This window comes from Ascidia mentula, chromosome 7, assembly GCF_947561715.1.
Source record: "Ascidia mentula chromosome 7, kaAscMent1.1, whole genome shotgun sequence".
In the NCBI taxonomy this organism is placed as follows: domain Eukaryota; kingdom Metazoa; phylum Chordata; class Ascidiacea; order Phlebobranchia; family Ascidiidae; genus Ascidia; species Ascidia mentula.
This window is the reverse complement of record NC_138572.1, coordinates 19076156-19098288: the sequence shown is the minus strand read 5'-3', so window position 1 is coordinate 19098288 and position 22133 is coordinate 19076156. Positions and strand designations below refer to the sequence as shown.

Genomic DNA, 22133 nt, shown 5'->3' with positions numbered 1-22133 from the left:
CTGAGGATTTTATTACCTGTGCAAATTTTGCCTCCTCTGGTAAGTTTTCTTCCCTCGAAACACGAACACTCAGCTTTTCCCTCAACAATTTCACACACGTCCGAACACATTTCCTTCAACAATAAACAAAAATCTATAATTATTTAGCAATTATTCAACAACTGTTATTTCTTACGTTGTAACAATTATCAGCTTGTGCGATTTCTATGGGTCCGAATGTTAGGCGTCTGTGGTGGTCTGGATCAACAGAACGGCGTTTCCTCATACAACCCTGGAAAATAACAATAAGTTATAAAAGCAAAACATACGTTTGTAAACCGTGGTTTCGTTAAAAGGCGGACTCGTGTATTCGTTAGCGCACGACATGAAGTAAAACGGTTTGCATACTTACAGGGTCAACACAGTCTCCAGTTGAATTCTGGCAAATTGTGGAATAACAATGAACGAAAATCATTTGTTCCACGTCACTAACGTTGGTCCACACAAAGGTCTGCAACCTGAAGGTTGAATGATCGGTCTGGAAGTTTCTCAATACCTCCCTGGTTCCAGTTGGTTCATCTTCAGAACATTTGCATAGAATCAGTTGGTATCTCGTTTCAACATGGATGCAATATAATTTCGTTTATCCTTTGTGTGCTTTTTGTGATTCACAGTTTCGCAAATTTAGTTATTTTCCTGAAACTGCTACCTCAAAGCTGAAAACAAATAAGATAACATAAAAGTAAACGTACTGTCCAGATATGATGGGGTAAGAAGGTTCTGTGTTCGGGTCCGAGGTCTGCGTCGCCCAACACGTTTCAAGCTTAAATGAATGAAGGCATTACACACGTATTGAGTTAAGTTGGTTCATGATTACCTCAACAATAAACTCCCCGTCAGTAACTTGATCAAGAGCAACCTTTCCATACAAGAAGTAGGGAACGGTGATGGAAGCGTCTGCTGCCAGAGCAGAAGAGAAGGCGTCGTTGTCGTAAAGTTGGAGGGACATTTCGAACTCTCCGGAAACTGGATCCAGTGCAGCCATAACTTCACTGAGGTTAAACAAATATAGTTGCAACGTGAAGTGTGAGTTACAAAGGAACAAAGAACGCTTACTTACTCCATCTGAGGCAGAATGTTGACGGATGTCAACTCAGCTGTTGCGCTGAATATACAAGTAAAGTTCAAGGCGTATGGAATGTAACGTTGCACTGGGTCGGAGAGATCCGTTTGTTTTTGGTTCCATATTGTGTACGTCATCTCAATCACATCAGAACCTGCAGGCTGTGAAAAACACGTGGTTTACGCAACAAGAAAGCAAAAGAATAATCCAATACTAAGATAAGAACAAAGCAATATTAGGAACGATATATCGTGATTTTAGATGTTGGTTAAGGGAAATGAAAGCTTAGTGTGCTGGAAACCAGTATTGTGGTTTATGGGGGACAGCTTTCGTATCTACGTAACGATGTGGTCGAAACGTGATGCGAAAAAAAACTGGCATGTGTTGAAACATGGACTTCTGTCGCCACCTGGTGTACACTTTAAAATAAAATTAAACAAATTTAATTGTTGCTTTTTGTACATTGGTTATAGCGGGGCATTGGGAGATGTTGAAGTTAAAGAAGGCGTCGTCGACAGTGGAATGGCATTCAGGGTCAAGCTCGTCCAGGTTTTTTTTAAGTCACTTCACATTCACAAAAGTAGTGGGTGCGTTAAATAGAATATGCAATATAAAGAGCTGTCGGAGTTACGTCAGATATTTTTTATGATGATAAATAATGTGGCCATTATATACGTCCTTTCCTATTTGCACAGAAACATATCGTAACGTCAGACGCCTATAATTCTGTCAGACGCGTATAGTAATCATTGTAGTTGCGAGATAAATGATAGTTTATCAAATTTGCGACTGTTTGTTTTTTCAAAGGCAAATTAGTCAAATAATAATTAGAGATGAGATCTGAAGGAGACATGGTAAAACATTTGCAGCTCAAAAATATGTTTTTTAAAGTTTGTTTGTCGCAAATTAAATGAATGATGGGGTTTGTTTTATGCTTTTGTAACCTTAATTGTTCTCTAACACAGTGCTTTTCAACCTTTTTAAATTCTATCCGCACTTTTCTGTGGCACGAAAATTTCATCCGCACAATACTACCAACATTCAGGCTTCATGATAACTTGCTCTTTCTTGGACGTTTCGAAATTTAAACGATTGGAAACCTACCGATGATTAAAGGGAAAGGATTAGCTTTGCTTCTTGAAGCTAGTGTACGTAACCAAATATGAAAAATTCTTAGACTAAAAAGCGTATTTATTGGTCGATTGTCATCCGCACTCATCCGCACTCATCTGCACCATGTTACCCATCCGCACAACAAATTTTTCATATCCGCACCACTGCGGATGGTCCCACAGATTGAAAAGCACTGCTCTAACAAATAGCGTCCATTCGATCTTATGGCACAGTGAATTTTTGAACATCTGAATCACAAATCGTTTTAGTGTAGTTGGTGACGAGCATAATGTTGCCGGTTATGATTCTATTCCCGTGTATCCAGTTCTGTGGTTTAAGCACTATTACTTATGCGGTACTAAGAGCTGTCAAACCGACGTCAGCTTTTCTTTATGATGATAGAAGGATATGGCAATTATATACGTCACTTCCTGTTATGCACAGACGCCCATAGTAAAGACAGACGTCTATAGTTAGCATTGCAGTTGCGAGGCAAATCATACATTTTAAAATTTGCGACGAGACCGATTTGGTAAAAGCTAATTAATGGACAGTGATGAGATCGGATTGAAACAGAAACTCGAATGCATCAGTCGCCTTGTTACCAGTAACATTGACTCGAAACGCGAAACGAATTTTGTTTCTAAATTAGAAATTTGTTTCCGAGCAAATTTTTGTGACAAATATTTTACCGTAGTTATCGGAAACGATTTGACGTACGTTAGAATGAGAAATTTAACCAAGGAATAATATAAGTTACAGGCAAGGAACGAAATGCAAGAAGTTTTTATTCTGAATGGTGGAATAAAAAGTCTGACTCGTGAACCCCAGTGCATTAACAAGATGTTATCAAGCGTTACTCATGTTGCGTTGATTATTTCAGAGTTTAGTGTCTTGACCCTCATAAAGGTATGAGCCTTGGGACTAGAATTTGGAAATCTCCTTTCGTCTGGTTTCGATCTAATCAATCTTCCGATTTGTATGTAAAATTTTCTTCTTAGCAAGTGTCAATATGAAGACACAAGGCAGGCAATGTCAACTCCAATCCTTTTCACATAAGCAGTTTACATGGCAACCGATAGAGTATAGAATTGAATGCCCTACCCCGGTCTTTGGATCGAGGCAGGCAAACCGCGTACTTGTCAAGCGATAGCAATCGACTCGAATGTCCAACCTCAAGACTGCAACACAGGCAGTCGAGAGAAGAGGAACAATTTACGCTGTCACATAAACTACCGTTTAACCTTTCACATGGGAAACCGGATTCACTTTATATTTAACTTGGTAATTATAAGATCGTTGCATAATAAGGTTGTCCGCAACGTTTTTAAAGTTTTTTTAGAAAAATCTACAAACGGGATTAGATGAACACGCCGCACCGCTAGATAGCGCTACGGATACGTTTTTACCCCGCTTGGTTCGAGTATCGATGGGAGAGATATTGCATGCAAATTAGTTTCAGATCCAAACCCAATTCCTGCCATCCTTGACAAACATTTTTGACGCCAATGTCAATAACGGGTGTAATACGTCATCAAAATGGTCGGATCTTTGTTAAATATGTAATTGTAACAAACACGTCATTATGCCACTATTTCAAACATTAGAGATCAATTGTTTTTGAGGTAGCTCCAAATCTTCAAGGTAAAAATAACAGGTTATTCGTACTACAAATAGAAAGCTAGTCGAATGCGTAAAATGCTAGACTGCATGGGCACTTTCTGTTAGATAACTGTTGATGATATTGCATTTATAATTCCTACGTATATTAAGGACTGTTATGCAATGAATAATCCACGACCATGTTGACTTGCGCGCTGTCAGACTAACAGGAAACCTCAATGTTTTATATTTCGTAACTGAACTGTGCGCGTGTAAACCACTGTAAGCTACTGCACTTGGCCATTTAAATTGGAAACAATGGATTGAAAACAGTACAAAAAACACCGAGTAATAAAATGGCAAACGAGCGTATATTGTAACTTGTTTGCTATAACTTTTGTCTTGTTCATTCAAACGACAAACCCCCATTGAACTTGTGTATGAAATTGAATTTCAGCAGCAGCAATGTGGAGGTTATACTGTTGCTTTGTAAGAGCAGTCCGGTCTCAGGATAGGGGAAGTAACGAGAAAGATAAAAGTCAACATTCACCTCCCGTTAGAAAATGTCAGCTCACAGAAATTGTGAATTAAAATATTAATTATTGTGAAGTAACTAAACGTTGAATAATAATATTGGTGTCGTGTGCAATCACATTTAGGCCATGAAGTTGTGGGCTTAACTTGTTAAGCCCTTTTTCGGTAACTCTGGATGTTAATCTCACTTAGCTTTGTCAGCAAACTAAACCTGCCACAAACCCAGTAATAATAAAACTCAACGAGCGAAGTCCTGAGGTAGGCCAGGTCCCAGCGTTATACAGGAGTGATATTCTTACAACTTCGGAGATTTACCTAAATTATATAGTTTTTTGATTACATTTTATATAGAAATGATGTTTATCAAAAAAGACTCAAACCATGGAAAGGAAAATCGAACGCAAGAACTTAGCACACGCTCCGTCTGGTCGCTATTTAAATTGCAAAGAATGAGTAAAAGCGAATAAAACAAGTTAGGATCTACAGAAACTTTCACACTTGGCATATGCGTTTTGGCTTTTGTGGCAACAATGTTTACTGTGTGTTTTATGTTGCCTACGTAGCAACTCCCAACGCTGTGTATATAGGAATCTGACAATCTGCCGAAGTGTTAGCGAGTTCCGCGTAGTTTACGACGCTTCAATGAGGAACGGATTGTAAAAGGTTTTGTCCGACAGTCGAACAACTTTCGAAATTATATCCGACAATGAAAGGCTGCTATTTCTGTAAATGGGAAAGCGGATATCCAATCATGTTTTACAGACTTTTTTAGAATTTTTGTGTTAATCTGTAGTTAATGTCGTTGCTCTTAGTTAGGCGCCGGTTTCAAATCCACTTTATCAGTGTTGAGAATTGTCTTTTTCCGTTGCCCGTCTTGTACTCCTGCGTCATAGAGAGTCTCAGTCTCGTCACAAGGCAACCGGTGATGCATTGGGGTCAATTTTCTGGTTGAATGAGCAAGAAGTCACGTGGTGTAGCCAGGGCGAATTTCAACGGGTTTGGTGCAGTTTTAGTGCAAATTTTTGCTCTTCTCAGTTAGTCAGACGTTTGGTGCAGGTGCTGTGAAAAGTTTAGTTGAAAAACCATCAAAATGTTCAAGGGCATGTAGCTCAAAATTGAATCACAGAAGTATACCTTAATTTGTGATTTTATGTTAGGCCCGCCTCTTGGCTACGCAGTAAGGTGAAAACTAGTTGCAAAATAGTTGCTTAAAGCACCCCCTAGGGGTCATTTCGGTCCCCGATCAGTCATTATTTTAGCTAAATCGGCTGCAAAAAATGTAAGATGGTTTTGCGAAAAAATGAATCACAAAAACCTCATCCAATTTGCAATTTAATGTTGGCCCTAACCCTTTTCTACGCAATGGCAAAAAAAATTGTCACAGGAAAGTTGCTTTGGTTGCCCCCTGGGGCTGTTTTTGCTATCCTATAGGACAAAAGATCCTCCTGAAGGCTCCTCAGATCCTTGCTGTGTTTTGGAGGATGCAGCCGCAATCAATTTTTTTTCTCCATGAATAGTACCAATAGATCTTCATGGGTCACTGACCACAGGAATTGTTGTTGGCAAAAAAGAAATCACTCAGTATGGGTAATAATGGTGATAGCCTTCAAAACTAGATATTTGGGCTTTAATACTGATATGCGGCCTAAACTGTGTTCACTCACCGATAAATATTTTCCGTTTTATTAAATTGTTACCACAACGGCTGTGCTGCGGACTGATAACTTTGGAACGCAGTGTTGCCGAAAAAGTTTTAAATAAGTTTTGTTTGTAACTTGCATGACCCAAGAGAAAAAAAATATTTTGTTAATAATTGCGCATATTCAATATACGTTGCAATCACTTTGCGCAGAAGATGAAATTTGATTTTACGTTCTTTAAACCACTTTGTGGCAATCACTACAATGTGTAAAAATATCATTTAAATCCGATGACGAAGTTGTGCTGTCGAAAGTTTGCCGAGGGAAATCCCCTATTTAATTAGTGTTTAGAAATCGAGTTCAGCAGCATCTACCTGAGAAAATAGGGAACTAACTTTGCGCAATTTTTTAAGTGCGACTTGACGTGTTCATTAATTCCGATGCTATAGTTAGTTTCTTTATAGCAAGCATACTTGTAAAACGTAGCTGAAAATGTTTAGTGTGGGGTTTCATAGACCAGAGGGATGTTATTTGAAAAAAAAAAATTTGTTGGAAAGGTATTTGTGCAAGTTTTGCAATGGTAGTAGAATTGTCTTTCCTGTCGAACTGTAGCCAAAGTTACAAGCAAAAGACTGATTTTGTTATGACGGTAATATTTAATATTCGGTCGAGAAACATATTTCCCCCACTAATGAAAAGACAAGTTTGGTATCGTTGGAAAGGTTTTTCAATGAGCTTTGCAATGGTGGTGAAATTATTTTTCCTGCTGTGACTAGAAAAAAAGTTATGAGCGAAAAACTGTTTTTTTGAGGGCGAGGTTATGAACAATATTCGCCCGGTAAACATATAGCCCCCGTGAATGAGAAGACAAGTTTGATATGACGGTAATATTTAATATTCGCTCGAGAAACATATTTCCCCCAAGAAATCGCGCACAAGTTAGGTATCGCTGTAAAGGGATTTTAAAGAGCTTTCCAACAGTGGCAGAATTATCTTTCCTGTCGACCTATGAAAAAAGTTATAGCGGATTTATGACCATGCATATTAATATACGTTACAAAATTCGTTCGAAATTAATATTTCTTTTTACATTTCCATAAATTTTGTGTCAATATATGAATCTTGCCAAAAAAGTTATTGGAATCCATTGAGAAACAGCAGAGTTATGTGCGTTTGAAGTTTTGTCGACTGGAAAAAAAGTTTTGTCGACTAGCGTCTCTTTGGTAAAAAAAATCACCTGTTAACAAAACTTTGAACGCGGGTTACTCGGCTGACCTACGATGTAGCAGCATGATTTTTTTACACGTAAAAGTTCATAGGCTGACCTTTCTAACAAAATTAAAATTATGAAAAAAAACATGTCTGTTCAAAATCGGTTATGAATATCATATGCGTATTATGGCATAACTCTAAGCAACGACGTTTGCCAAATCTTTAAAACAAATATTTTTATAGTTGTAACTTTCAGCATTAGTTGTCTAGAAGCAGAAACAAAGTCGTTTGTCAAATTAGGTTGCTGATGTGTGAGATTGATGCTGGTACATGAAACTCAGCTGCTGTCGCTAATGGAAAAACTAATCAACGGTTGGTGCACTTCTAAGTTTTGTTGTCAAATATCTGCTGAAAACGTTACACTTCACTGATCACTACACAAGAAAGTTTTTCTCTTGTGATTTTATCAATGAAACAAAGAGAATATTTCGTTTATTAGCGCAAAAATATTTATGTAACAATAGAAATCACCATGCCCTCATAACTAATGCAAATCGACCAATGCCCTGGGGGACCACATGTTTTTCACACGGCCCTAGAAAATACAGGACTAGGAAATAATGAAATTGTATGAAGAGAATATTTCAAAACAATAATGACATGGCAATGGATAAAACCTTAACCATAGCAAAGGTTGGCAAACCAAGGCATGCATACAAGTCAGGCATGGGATAAGATATTGGATTGTTCAAGTGAACTGAGAGACTCAAAAATGAATACTTTACCATAAGTCCTGAATTATGTTGCGCCATTAATAAAGGTTAAAAACCACCTAAATATTGGTGTGAATTTAGGCTACCCATTAAAAATTGCATTAAATGAGGCGGTTGCTGATGCTGACTTTAAACAGTCAAAATTTATGGTGGGCACACATATGTTTGCACATAAGGTCTCAACAATTTTGACGTAATTTGTAAACCTGCACGCTGCGTTTTTTTGAAAGAGTTGCCTACCCCTACCCCAGAGGTTATTAACTGATGTGACGATAATTTTCATACAATGAGTCACCGTCTGCCATAAAATTGCTGCAAATGATGATGGGTTGTCTTCGCAACACAACAGCATTGATTCAGAGTAGGGTTTTACAAAGAAGGTCAAAGGTTGATATTCATCTTGACTCATAAGACTAAACAGTAGTTGTCGTTACTTGCTGATCACTAACTAATATTTCACTGACTGTGATGGTAAATTTACTTGCAAATGTATCAGTTTGTTTTTTCAGAGGTGGTGTAAGGCTTGGTGTGTGCTTCATCTAAAAGTGGTGTTTTTTGATGTTTGGCAAAAAAATTAATTTGGACATCACTGTTTTTGTGAGAACACAACACACACAATGAATAGTCATTTTGCTGCAGCATCTTTCTTACTAAAGGCTCATTTACCTAATCTGTGACATACCCCCTATGTAAGGATCCTAACAGGTTAATTTGTTTGGCGAAAGTGTGTTCATGACCTTGTTGACCTAATCTGTACAGCATTAGGATTTATATAGACATTGTGTGGCTAAACTTTTGCAATAATGTGATTTTGTTGACAGTTGAATTGTTAGTTACGGTTTGTTAAATTGTGATTTTCTTTCTGAGAATCCTCAAACCAGCAAGTATCATGGGCAACAAAGAAAGCAAGATGAAAAGAAGGTCCGACACAAAATGTCACAATGATTCTCAAATCAAAAAACAGAAACCAGGTAGGAAGATTTTTGATATCCATATCAAAAAAACACATTCAACGTTGTTTGGTTGAGTTGTTACAACTATGTAACACACTTAAATTCAGAATGCTGGCAGCAATAAAAAGATCTGTTTGGCCAAACTTTTAAATTATTTCTTTCACATCATTGCTATGATCAGAAACCATTGAAATATAAAATTTGCTGTAATTCACCCTGTATGCTGATGAATATTATTAGTCTAGGTAAAAAAGTTTTAATTTTTCGAGGTCCATCTCAGCAAATATCAGCACAGGGGGCAAGCATATCTGAAAGCGTTGTTGGAATTTTAGGTGATGTCAACATGATGTCAACCAAAAACTACTACAGTCAAGGTATGTCAATCCAAGGGTATTTCAAATTAATGCGGGGTAAGACAATTTGAAAATATTCTTTTTTAAACATCTCTTGAGCTTTCTGGTTATGTTAGTTTTTTACCTATGTGGATTAACCAGAAAATTTATTGAAGTGATAATTGATATTAGGGATGTGCCAAGGCGAACCCGAACCCGAATAGATTCGCCGAATATGAGCACAGATTTCACATTCGTGCGAACCCGAATATTGCGCAAGATTCGTATGCGAGTATTTATTGAAGCATAATATGGTTGTGTGATGCAACCACCAAAGTTTTTGTCTTTTTCGCATGACGAATAACGGTAGCACACCGCTTATAACGCCACGAGAACTGGTGTAGTCGTTTTTGCTATTGGTTTATCACCACGATTTAAGAAAATGTGACGAAAATAGTGTTTCGCTTGTGGCAAAATCCCAGTGGTTTTATTATAGTTCTGGGCGCTGCTCGTAGCACGGTTTTTCGTCACCAAAATACAGAAGCTCATTTGAAAACAATGGAAAGGAATTCCTATGTTGTTCAACATTATATTTGGTCAATCATGACATAACGGCTTTATTACATTATGTCAAGTCAAAGTATCGTTTTTCCTAAACACTAGCGGCAGCTGCCACTGTTCGTCTGAGGTATAGTATAGACTCGGTTGTTGGTTTTCAAAAGTTTAATAAACTTTGCAGAAATCAACTGTATGCAATTTATTTGTCGTATGAAAGCAAAACAATAGTTGATGAGCAACATACTTGCGCACGTGATGCGAACGACCAACTAGTATTGACGTCATACTTACATACGAATATATTCGGGTTCGCACGAATAATGTTTGTATTTATTCGGACTCGCACGAACCTGAATCTTTGTCCATTTGGCACATCCCTAAGATATATATAATAATTATAAAGTTTATTAGAGATGATTTTATGCTGACATTATTTAACTTACTGAAAATATAGGTGCACCAAGCACAACAAAAGATGACGAACAAAATGAAGGTAAAATATTGTGATCTATTTCTGCAACAAGAACACAATCATATTATTAAAATGTAAAAATATTGTGGTGTTTGTTTGCACGCTATGTCATTAGAATTTTAACATAACTTGTAAACCAGCACGCTTTGATTTAAAGGGATGCCAACCCATACTTTTGAGGTATTGGTGATGTTACAGTAATTTTAACAGTGAATCACCGTCTACCGTAATATCTCAGGCTATCGAAGCGATGAGTCACAAGGAAAATCATAGTGGTGTTTTTAAAAAAATTTTCTGACAATTTAGTTTCTTTGTTCGTTAAAACTGTGCACCTTCATTCAATCAAATGCAGAAATGTAAGGTAAACAGAACAGTACACTGCAATAGCGTAACTATGATTAATGATGAACCTTAATTGAAATGGATTTCGGAGGAATTTCTGATGACTTGTGTTTTTCGATTTCAGAAAAAATGCAGCAAGAAGCCATCGAAATCATTAATAGTCGACATAATGTACTAAAGACTGTCATGTCTCTTCCTGGTTTGAGAGAAGATGGAATCCCAGATGAGTAGTATAATAAGTGAAAGCTGTCGCGACGGTCATAAATCCCTTTTAGTGAGCCATCATGATGAGCCATCCTTAGTGATGATGCTACGCCATCCACGTGCTAAGTTAAGGCCTACGCTGCTCACAGAGCAGTCGAGTGCTTGTGCCGGGTCGGTGAGAGGTCAAGTCAGCGCTCCGATTTACGACCTCTCGCTGCGAAGCGAGTGTGAGGACCGGTCGTAAAAATCAGAGTGATCGACGTCCAATTCCACGCTGTGAATTCCAGCTGGGGTCGTGTATTTCAGACCATCACTGTGTACAATATCTAATTACTCCGTGTCAAAACACACCTTTATTTTTAAAATAACTTGTGCTTTTGCTTGATAACAGTGATTTTAAGTCAGAACGCCGATGGTTGTTTGTTTATGATCTGTCGCTGTGTGTGATTGTTAATTTGGCTGACGCAGGTCACAAAAAGAGTGATTCAAACTTGGTATTCCAAACGAATTAATTAGACGTTCAACAGAGTTCACACAGTCTTTTCGAGCTGGACGATCAGTTTAACATGCAAGTTGAAGCCGACTCTGATCAAAACAAATATCACAAACCAAAAAAGTACAATCACTTTATAAGGATGATATGTATAACTAAGTTAAACCGAGCATTACGTGCTGATACCTTTGGCCGATTGCTAATGTCGAGTGCAGTACGATGGTATGAAAGGAAAAAGTGTTAATTGTTCTCTTCTCTATAATCTGGAGCGGGCATGGATACGGATGTTTGGTTCTTTCGATTTGTCTGGGAGCATTTCATACACCTTTTCATGCAGGCTTCCGATTGGTTTATTTCCATCCGAAGCACCGCACAATGCATTTGGAGCTGGGTAATTGGTACACGGGGGCGGCGTATCGCTGATATAGGTTTGTTCGCATTAATAAGTGTTTGACTGGTAAAAAATGTGCGATAATATTATTTATTTTTAAATAATGGAAAGAGAGTTCCCAGCGAAAAGAGGGTAGTTAAAAAAAAAGAAACTCCCAAGCGTATAACATGGTAGGTGGAAGCGTTGTAATTAGCTTTATGTGCATGCGTTCTAATTAAAATCACAGCAATATGCGAACCAAACTTGATATTACAAATGGACGTTCAAAGAAGAGTGCACAATGCGTATTGTTTAACGATGAAAGTCAGAGCGCACGCTGTGCTAGGCTTGACGCGGCGCTGTGGGAAAATTGCTAGTTGTTCTTTTCTGTCTAATCCGGAGCGGGGGTGGGCACTTGGCGGGTGTTTTTCTTCGACCCGGCTGGGAGCTGTGCTAGGCTTGACCCGGCTGGACTATCATGTAGCTTCGTAAAAGAACCAGTTAAAAAGAGAGTAGAAGAAGAGTAATATGCCGCTTTGCAATAGTACAACGAAAGAACAACCACCAGCGAAAAAACATAGGTGAAAAAATAAGCTCCCAGCAAGCAAGTACATGGTAGCTGCATAGCGTGATGAAGACCAACATGATGACATGCAACTCTAATATTTGAAGTTCAAGTCAACAAATTCAACGAGTTGAAACACGAAACGGTAAGTTGGTTTACTCTTAAACTTGCTACTTCAGTTTTTTTTGTTATTGTAAATCTCATGCTGTAAAAACTAAACGGACTTAAAACATAACTACAATTTAGATATTGTTTATTGTTTTGTAGAGCGACAGGGATATTGGGCCATTGGTTCGTGTTAACGCACGACGATTTGTCATCTTTCCTATTCAATATCATGACATATGGAGAATGTACAAGAAAAGCAGAGGCTTCCTTTTGAACAGTGGAAAAGGTGTAAAATTCTTTGCCGCTTCCGACGGGATAGTTAATGAGAATCTCGTAAGTTACTCAAATTCTACAAACAACTTTCAACAAGTTTGTATGGTGTACTAAAATGAATTGTTACAATTCGGTCGAACGTTTTGCTCAACAAATAAGTGACAGAAGCCTTCGAAATTGCAATTGAGAATATTCATTTCGAGGTGTACTCTCTTTTGATTAATACTTACGCACCAGACAGTCAAGAGAGGTATGTAGTTTACATATTTCACATTAACAACATGAAAATTTTTCAATGAATGTTGCTCTGTTTTGTGAATTCCTAATACGCATTTTGTTATGTTGACATGTTCTGCAACACCACCATAGTTTTGTAAGCCTAACGTCAATCGTCAACCTTTTATCTCAAAATTACATTTTGTTTAACCTGTTCAACGCGATCGAAACTATGCCATGTGTTCGCAAGAAGGCTGAGTGGGCCCTCAAATGGATAAATTAGCAACAGTCAACCTGTGCAGAGCGAGTGATTGCATTCGCTGCAGTGGAAGGCATTTTCTTCGGTGATTCCTTTGTTGCAATATTCTGGCTGAAAAAAACAAGGCCTCATGCCTGGTCTTACCTTTTCCTCTGAACTCATCAGCCGTGATGAGGTTTGTATAAATTGTAAAGGCAACCATGTAAAGGGGATATGTGGTTGTCGAAAATGCCCATACCCAGCGATACGGCGTTGACCTTATTTCTGTGTTCATATTGTAATGTTTCTGAGAAATGTCGTTTTGCTAACTTTTCAATAATTTAATACGTGCTTTATGGTTTCTTACAGGGCTTGCATTGTGATTTTGCCTGCTTGATGTTCAAGCATTTGATTAACAAACCATCTCATGCCCACATAATTGAAATAATCGGAGATGCAGTTTGCATTGAACAGGCAAGTTTCACCTAATACACAGCTCCGCATCCATGCTTTTCAACAATGTTAATCATACAAAAAAAAAAACGCTTACAGAATCCAAAATCTGCACCAAAGTGTAATGGACATAATTTCTGCAAATAAATTTATTTGGGAGAAAAGCATGCATCACAATAGTTTTGTAAATTGCGGTTTGTTTATATTACGTGCCAAACGCCACTCAAATAACGTAGTTTGTGAAAGGCGAACTAACACACAACACAGTGTTGCAACGCGTCTGTTTGGTTTACAGGAGTTTTTGTCCAAAAATTGTGTTTAACATGTTTTTACTATTGTGTCTTAAGAAAATATATTTCTGTGAATTTGTGATGCAATATATGAAAAATACCGAATTGTACGTTGTAGGTTTTCAAATCCGAAAACCCGTTCGATTTCATGGAGTTGATGTTACTCGAGGGAAAAAAACATCTTCTTCGAAAAGCGCGTCGGCGAATATCAGAAAGCTGGTGTGATGGCAAAAGCGGAAGACATGAAATTTACACTAGATGCAGACTTTTAACCGTTTCCATTGCTCTTTATTATATTTCTACCTATGTCTTACTAAAATAACTGGTATTGTTGTTGTTATTCTTGTGGGAATCCAGTAATTTCGAATTGAAATGGCCGATATTTTAAGAATATTCTCCACATATTCGTGCATGTTTGCTACTTGAGGTCGAGTTTTACAGAGAGCAGGCGTGGATGTCTGCGGGAAATTGTTATTACATTTACTATTGAACGCAGAATATACACCCACAGACAATAAACGTCTTATTTGGACGCCTTATCAGACCATAATTTGGTTAAATAAACAAAATGGCACCTAATTATAAAAAGAAATGTCCCACAAAGGTTGGAAAGAAAGTAGTTGTTAAAAAACTGCGTCCATTATTGCTAAAAAATGTATTAATGCTATTTGTTCACCGACTAAGCACGACGATTGTTCCGTGCAGGAGGAAGGGGGGCCTTATCTTTCCTCAGTCCACTAGGGGGAACAACAGTTTATTCACTTACTTTAAAAATATTTTACATCATATTTTCCAAACCAATGCATGTGATTGATGTAAATTTAACTATGTCTGTATAAAAGAAAGCTAGACCCTTGTCCCAAACCACAACCGACACGTTGGTATAAACTTGCGGTTAATATTTACCTAATGTAATTCATCTTCTTAAGTGTTCTCTAAAATTGTGTATAAGCTGCAGACAGATGGCCACTGTTTCGACCTAAAAGATCTCATCAGTGCAGCTGGTGTGACTATAAGACGACTTTGCTGACCAAACGGCCAAGCAAAGACTTCCACTTTGTGGTGACTATAAAATCACCGTTCTTTAAAATGCCTTCAATTGTCTTTAATAATCTAATACGTAAAACACCACAAAATCAGACGAGACAAACCAGACCTCCGTCTAACGATTGACTGGTCGAAAACCAACTTGATTGTTTATTTCGTTTCAAGGCGTTAATTTAAAACAAAAACAAAACAAAAAAATATTTAATGTCGAAGATATATCATTGTAATGTTTAGGAACAATCTTTGGCAGGTTGATCTGGTAATAAATCACGTTTGAGTTTTATTCAGTTACCTACATCCTTTATAAGTTTAAAATAATGTTTTGCACTGTTTTTGTATAAAATTGAATCAATGCAGTTTGTTTTCCTAGTTTCGAAACATTACAATGACATGTCGTAGCCATCAATTAAAAAAAAAATGTTTTCTTTTGAACTAATGCAGTAAAACACGACATAAACAACCAAGTTTGGTGGTGCTATATATGCCTAAATCAACAAAGCGTTAACAAGAAGACACTTTACTTTAAGAAAGCATTTTACCTTGGGTCACAGGAGTTTTTCACCGATGCCTGTTGCTCTTATTGATAGGAACACTAGCCCGATGAATTGAGTTTAAATACATTAAGTATGTTGCCGACAGAATGCTTGTCGAGTTGGACTGTCCAAAGTCGATGAATCCGAACCGACGTAGCTATTGACGACGGCGTTGCTGTGTCTCCCACCTGAGAAATAGATCGTAAAAATTAATTTCGTTTGAAACAATGAAAAGCGTGGGTTAAAGAAATGTATGCAATGCAGTTAAATGGTGAACACGCGCACAACATGCAGTTTATTGATCTCACGATCCGCGACAGAAATGTTCTAACTCTGGATCACTATCGAAAGCGGAAACTTAATTTTTTCAGTATATCCAATAAGTTAGGTGACAATAATCTTATGTGTGTTGTGCCACAAGTTACGAATTTAAGACACGTTTTTTAATCAATTGATTTCGCTGGAACCAAGACGACACCCAAGCGAAGATAAACTATGCTAGACCTCAATAGCTGTTCCTATCGTAAAATCAACCTATCCAGATGTGTTGTGTATTTCTGCTCCCTTCTTTCACTGAAAGAACTTGTATTGTAATCTTTTACCTTGCTTGCGGGTAAACACTGCCCGCATTTACATTCTGTGAGCTTGAGTTGTTTGTTTTCATCATTACAGCTTTACACATTGTACGGTTTCCATGTTATAGTTGCAAGTGGGGTTCACTTGATGCTTTGCTGTGGTCGTCGCAATCAGAACCATGTATGAACGAATCTCAACGTTACCATTAAGATTAACAATGTCAGCAGAGCATTCGGTGCGTAAAATATGTGCGTCACCTTTCTCTTCCCAAACCTGGAGATGTCGTTCATATATTCGCAGCAAAACGATCGAGATGTTGAAAATATCTTGGGCCGAAATTGACAAAACTATTGACCATCAGTCAATTCAAGTCGCTTGTGTTTAAGCGGTATTGTTTCCAATGCGATCCTACAGAATGTCAGGGCACATGAGACTTATTACACTGATCCACTATACTTACCAACAGCACCCGCGGATGAAAAGGCCAACGCAACAGAAAAGCAAACCATTTTAAATGTATCAATCAAAAAGAAATATAAAACAAGTAGGTCGGAAAAGAGCGGTCGATCGACGGCCAACTAATGTTATTCATTTACTGTTCCGCTGGTATGTCAATAAATCTGAACTGACGTGGCTATTGGCGATGACGTTTCTGAGACCTTAACCCGAGATTTATATCGTTCAAAGTAATTTCGTGTGAGCAATGAAAAGCGTTGGTTAAAGAAACTTATGCGCAACGCAGTTAAAACATGAACACGCGCAACAACATGCGACTTTTGATCGCACGTTCCGCGACAGCAATTTGCTAACCCTGGATCACTACCGAAAACCGTGCACATCTGCGGCGCGGGAAGACACTCCCTTAAAAACCAGAACTGGGTTTTAATTTGCGATGTGTAATAATTTACTGGTAAGTACAGCCAAAGATGCCCATGCAGGCGAAACTTAATTTTTCGAATATATCCAACAAATTAGGTGACATTCATCTCATGTCTGTTGTGCCACAAGTTACAAATTCGAGACACGTTTTTCAATAAATAAGTTGATGTCGCTGGCACCAAAACGATGCCTAACGAAAAATCAAGGTTTCGAGATCATTTCAAGTATCCTCCCCCTCCCCCAAAAAAAAAGAGGAAGGGAAAAAAAAAAAACTTCAAATGAAAACCTAACTTCCTCTTTTTTTTTTGGGGGGGGGGGAGGATACTTGAAATGATCTCGAAACCTTGATTTTTCGTTAGGCATCGTTTTGGTGCCAGCGACATCAACTTATTGAAAAACGTGTCTCGAATTTGTAACTTGTGGCACAACAGACATGAGATGAATGTCACCTAATTTGTTGGATATATTCGAAAAATTAAGTTTCGCCTGCATGGGCATCTTTGGCTGTACTTACCAGTAAATTATTACACATCGCAAATTAAAACCCAGTTCTGGTTTTTAAGGGAGTGTCTTCCCGCGCCGCAGATGTGCACGGTTTTCGGTAGTGATCCAGGGTTAGCAAATTGCTGTCGCGGAACGTGCGATCAAAAGTCGCATGTTGTTGCGCGTGTTCATGTTTTAACTGCGTTGCGCATAAGTTTCTTTAACCAACGCTTTTCATTGCTCACACGAAATTACTTTGAACGATATAAATCTCGGGTTAAGGTCTCAGAAACGTCATCGCCAATAGCCACGTCAGTTCAGATTTATTGACATACCAGCGGAACAGTAAATGAATAACATTAGTTGGCCGTCGATCGACCGCTCTTTTCCGACCTACTTGTTTTATATTTCTTTTTGATTGATACATTTAAAATGGTTTGCTTTTCTGTTGCGTTGGCCTTTTCATCCGCGGGTGCTGTTGGTAAGTATAGTGGATCAGTGTAATAAGTCTCATGTGCCCTGACATTCTGTAGGATCGCATTGGAAACAATACCGCTTAAACACAAGCGACTTGAATTGACTGATGGTCAATAGTTTTGTCAATTTCGGCCCAAGATATTTTCAACATCTCGATCGTTTTGCTGCGAATATATGAACGACATCTCCAGGTTTGGGAAGAGAAAGGTGACGCACATATTTTACGCACCGAATGCTCTGCTGACATTGTTAATCTTAATGGTAACGTTGAGATTCGTTCATACATGGTTCTGATTGCGACGACCACAGCAAAGCATCAAGTGAACCCCACTTGCAACTATAACATGGAAACCGTACAATGTGTAAAGCTGTAATGATGAAAACAAACAACTCAAGCTCACAGAATGTAAATGCGGGCAGTGTTTACCCGCAAGCAAGGTAAAAGATTACAATACAAGTTCTTTCAGTGAAAGAAGGGAGCAGAAATACACAACACATCTGGATAGGTTGATTTTACGATAGGAACAGCTATTGAGGTCTAGCATAGTTTATCTTCGCTTGGGTGTCGTCTTGGTTCCAGCGAAATCAATTGATTAAAAAACGTGTCTTAAATTCGTAACTTGTGGCACAACACACATAAGATTATTGTCACCTAACTTATTGGATATACTGAAAAAATTAAGTTTCCGCTTTCGATAGTGATCCAGAGTTAGAACATTTCTGTCGCGGATCGTGAGATCAATAAACTGCATGTTGTGCGCGTGTTCACCATTTAACTGCATTGCATACATTTCTTTAACCCACGCTTTTCATTGTTTCAAACGAAATTAATTTTTACGATCTATTTCTCAGGTGGGAGACACAGCAACGCCGTCGTCAATAGCTACGTCGGTTCGGATTCATCGACTTTGGACAGTCCAACTCGACAAGCATTCTGTCGGCAACATACTTAATGTATTTAAACTCAATTCATCGGGCTAGTGTTCCTATCAATAAGAGCAACAGGCATCGGTGAAAAACTCCTGTGACCCAAGGTAAAATGCTTTCTTAAAGTAAAGTGTCTTCTTGTTAACGCTTTGTTGATTTAGGCATATATAGCACCACCAAACTTGGTTGTTTATGTCGTGTTTTACTGCATTAGTTCAAAAGAAAACATTTTTTTTTAATTGATGGCTACGACATGTCATTGTAATGTTTCGAAACTAGGAAAACAAACTGCATTGATTCAATTTTATACAAAAACAGTGCAAAACATTATTTTAAACTTATAAAGGATGTAGGTAACTGAATAAAACTCAAACGTGATTTATTACCAGATCAACCTGCCAAAGATTGTTCCTAAACATTACAATGATATATCTTCGACATTAAATATTTTTTTGTTTTGTTTTTGTTTTAAATTAACGCCTTGAAACGAAATAAACAATCAAGTTGGTTTTCGACCAGTCAATCGTTAGACGGAGGTCTGGTTTGTCTCGTCTGATTTTGTGGTGTTTTACGTATTAGATTATTAAAGACAATTGAAGGCATTTTAAAGAACGGTGATTTTATAGTCACCACAAAGTGGAAGTCTTTGCTTGGCCGTTTGGTCAGCAAAGTCGTCTTATAGTCACACCAGCTGCACTGACGAGACCTTTTAGGTCGAAACAGTGGCCATCTGTCTGCAGCTTATACACAATTTTAGAGAACACTTAAGAAGATGAATTACATTAGGTAAATATTAACCGCAAGTTTATACCAACGTGTCGGTTGTGGTTTGGGACAAGGGTCTAGCTTTCTTTTATACAGACATAGTTAAATTTACATCAATCACATGCATTGGTTTGGAAAATATGATGTAAAATATTTTTAAAGTAAGTGAATAAACTGTTGTTCCCCCTAGTGGACTGAGGAAAGATAAGGCCCCCCTTCCTCCTGCACGGAACAATCGTCGTGCTTAGTCGGTGAACAAATAGCATTAATACATTTTTTAGCAATAATGGACGCAGTTTTTTAACAACTACTTTCTTTCCAACCTTTGTGGGACATTTCTTTTTATAATTAGGTGCCATTTTGTTTATTTAACCAAATTATGGTCTGATAAGGCGTCCAAATAAGACGTTTATTGTCTGTGGGTGTATATTCTGCGTTCAATAGTAAATGTAATAACAATTTCCCGCAGACATCCACGCCTGCTCTCTGTAAAACTCGACCTCAAGTAGCAAACATGCACGAATATGTGGAGAATATTCTTAAAATATCGGCCATTTCAATTCGAAATTACTGGATTCCCACAAGAATAACAACAACAATACCAGTTATTTTAGTAAGACATAGGTAGAAATATAATAAAGAGCAATGGAAACGGTTAAAAGTCTGCATCTAGTGTAAATTTCATGTCTTCCGCTTTTGCCATCACACCAGCTTTCTGATATTCGCCGACGCGCTTTTCGAAGAAGATGTTTTTTTCCCTCGAGTAACATCAACTCCATGAAATCGAACGGGTTTTCGGATTTGAAAACCTACAACGTACAATTCGGTATTTTTCATATATTGCATCACAAATTCACAGAAATATATTTTCTTAAGACACAATAGTAAAAACATGTTAAACACAATTTTTGGACAAAAACTCCTGTAAACCAAACAGACGCGTTGCAACACTGTGTTGTGTGTTAGTTCGCCTTTCACAAACTACGTTATTTGAGTGGCGTTTGGCACGTAATATAAAAAAAACGCAATTTACAAAACTATTGTGATGCATGCTTTTCTCCCAAATAAATTTATTTGCAGAAATTATGTCCATTACACTTTGGTGCAGATTTTGGATTCTGTAAGCGTTTTTTTTTTTGTATGATTAACATTGTTGAAAAGCATGGATGCGGAGCTGTGTATTAGGTGAAACTTGCCTGTTCAATGCAAACTGCATCTCCGATTATTTCAATTATGTGGGCATGAGATGGTTTGTTAATCAAATGCTTGAACATCAAGCAGGCAAAATCACAATGCAAGCCCTGTAAGAAACCATAAAGCACGTATTAAATTATTGAAAAGTTAGCAAAACGACATTTCTCAGAAACATTACAATATGAACACAGAAATAAGGTCAACGCCGTATCGCTGGGTATGGGCATTTTCGACAACCACATATCCCCTTTACATGGTTGCCTTTACAATTTATACAAACCTCATCACGGCTGATGAGTTCAGAGGAAAAGGTAAGACCAGGCATGAGGCCTTGTTTTTTTCAGCCAGAATATTGCAACAAAGGAATCACCGAAGAAAATGCCTTCCACTGCAGCGAATGCAATCACTCGCTCTGCACAGGTTGACTGTTGCTAATTTATCCATTTGAGGGCCCACTCAGCCTTCTTGCGAACACATGGCATAGTTTCGATCGCGTTGAACAGGTTAAACAAAATGTAATTTTGAGATAAAAGGTTGACGATTGACGTTAGGCTTACAAAACTATGGTGGTGTTGCAGAACATGTCAACATAACAAAATGCGTATTAGGAATTCACAAAACAGAGCAACATTCATTGAAAAATTTTCATGTTGTTAATGTGAAATATGTAAACTACATACCTCTCTTGACTGTCTGGTGCGTAAGTATTAATCAAAAGAGAGTACACCTCGAAATGAATATTCTCAATTGCAATTTCGAAGGCTTCTGTCACTTATTTGTTGAGCAAAACGTTCGACCGAATTGTAACAATTCATTTTAGTACACCATACAAACTTGTTGAAAGTTGTTTGTAGAATTTGAGTAACTTACGAGATTCTCATTAACTATCCCGTCGGAAGCGGCAAAGAATTTTACACCTTTTCCACTGTTCAAAAGGAAGCCTCTGCTTTTCTTGTACATTCTCCATATGTCATGATATTGAATAGGAAAGATGACAAATCGTCGTGCGTTAACACGAACCAATGGCCCAATATCCCTGTCGCTCTACAAAACAATAAACAATATCTAAATTGTAGTTATGTTTTAAGTCCGTTTAGTTTTTACAGCATGAGATTTACAATAACAAAAAAAACTGAAGTAGCAAGTTTAAGAGTAAACCAACTTACCGTTTCGTGTTTCAACTCGTTGAATTTGTTGACTTGAACTTCAAATATTAGAGTTGCATGTCATCATGTTGGTCTTCATCACGCTATGCAGCTACCATGTACTTGCTTGCTGGGAGCTTATTTTTTCACCTATGTTTTTTCGCTGGTGGTTGTTCTTTCGTTGTACTATTGCAAAGCGGCATATTACTCTTCTTCTACTCTCTTTTTAACTGGTTCTTTTACGAAGCTACATGATAGTCCAGC

The 22133-nt window shown here is 37.8% G+C and overlaps 2 protein-coding genes across 2 annotated transcripts; one reads left to right on the top strand and one right to left on the bottom strand.

The window, feature by feature from the left end:
• The first annotated feature begins 12284 nt into the window (after window positions 1–12284).
• On the top strand, window positions 12285–14187 carry LOC145908064 (ribonucleoside-diphosphate reductase subunit M2 B-like). Its single transcript, XM_082995236.1, has 4 exons — window positions 12285–12410; window positions 12533–13296; window positions 13470–13574; window positions 13962–14187. The coding sequence occupies exons 2-4, from the start codon at window positions 13252–13254 to the stop codon at window positions 14163–14165; spliced, it is 354 nt and encodes a 117-aa protein (XP_082851362.1). The 5' UTR covers window positions 12285–12410; window positions 12533–13251; the 3' UTR covers window positions 14166–14187.
• Window positions 14188–20113: 5926 nt separating this feature from the next.
• On the bottom strand, window positions 20114–22016 carry LOC145908068 (ribonucleoside-diphosphate reductase subunit M2 B-like). Its single transcript, XM_082995243.1, has 4 exons — window positions 21891–22016; window positions 21005–21768; window positions 20727–20831; window positions 20114–20339 (listed from the first exon to the last, which is right to left on the bottom strand). Exons 2-4 carry the CDS (start codon window positions 21047–21049, stop codon window positions 20136–20138), a joined length of 354 nt encoding a protein of 117 aa, XP_082851369.1. The 5' UTR covers window positions 21050–21768; window positions 21891–22016; the 3' UTR covers window positions 20114–20135.
• Window positions 22017–22133: the final 117 nt, after the last annotated feature.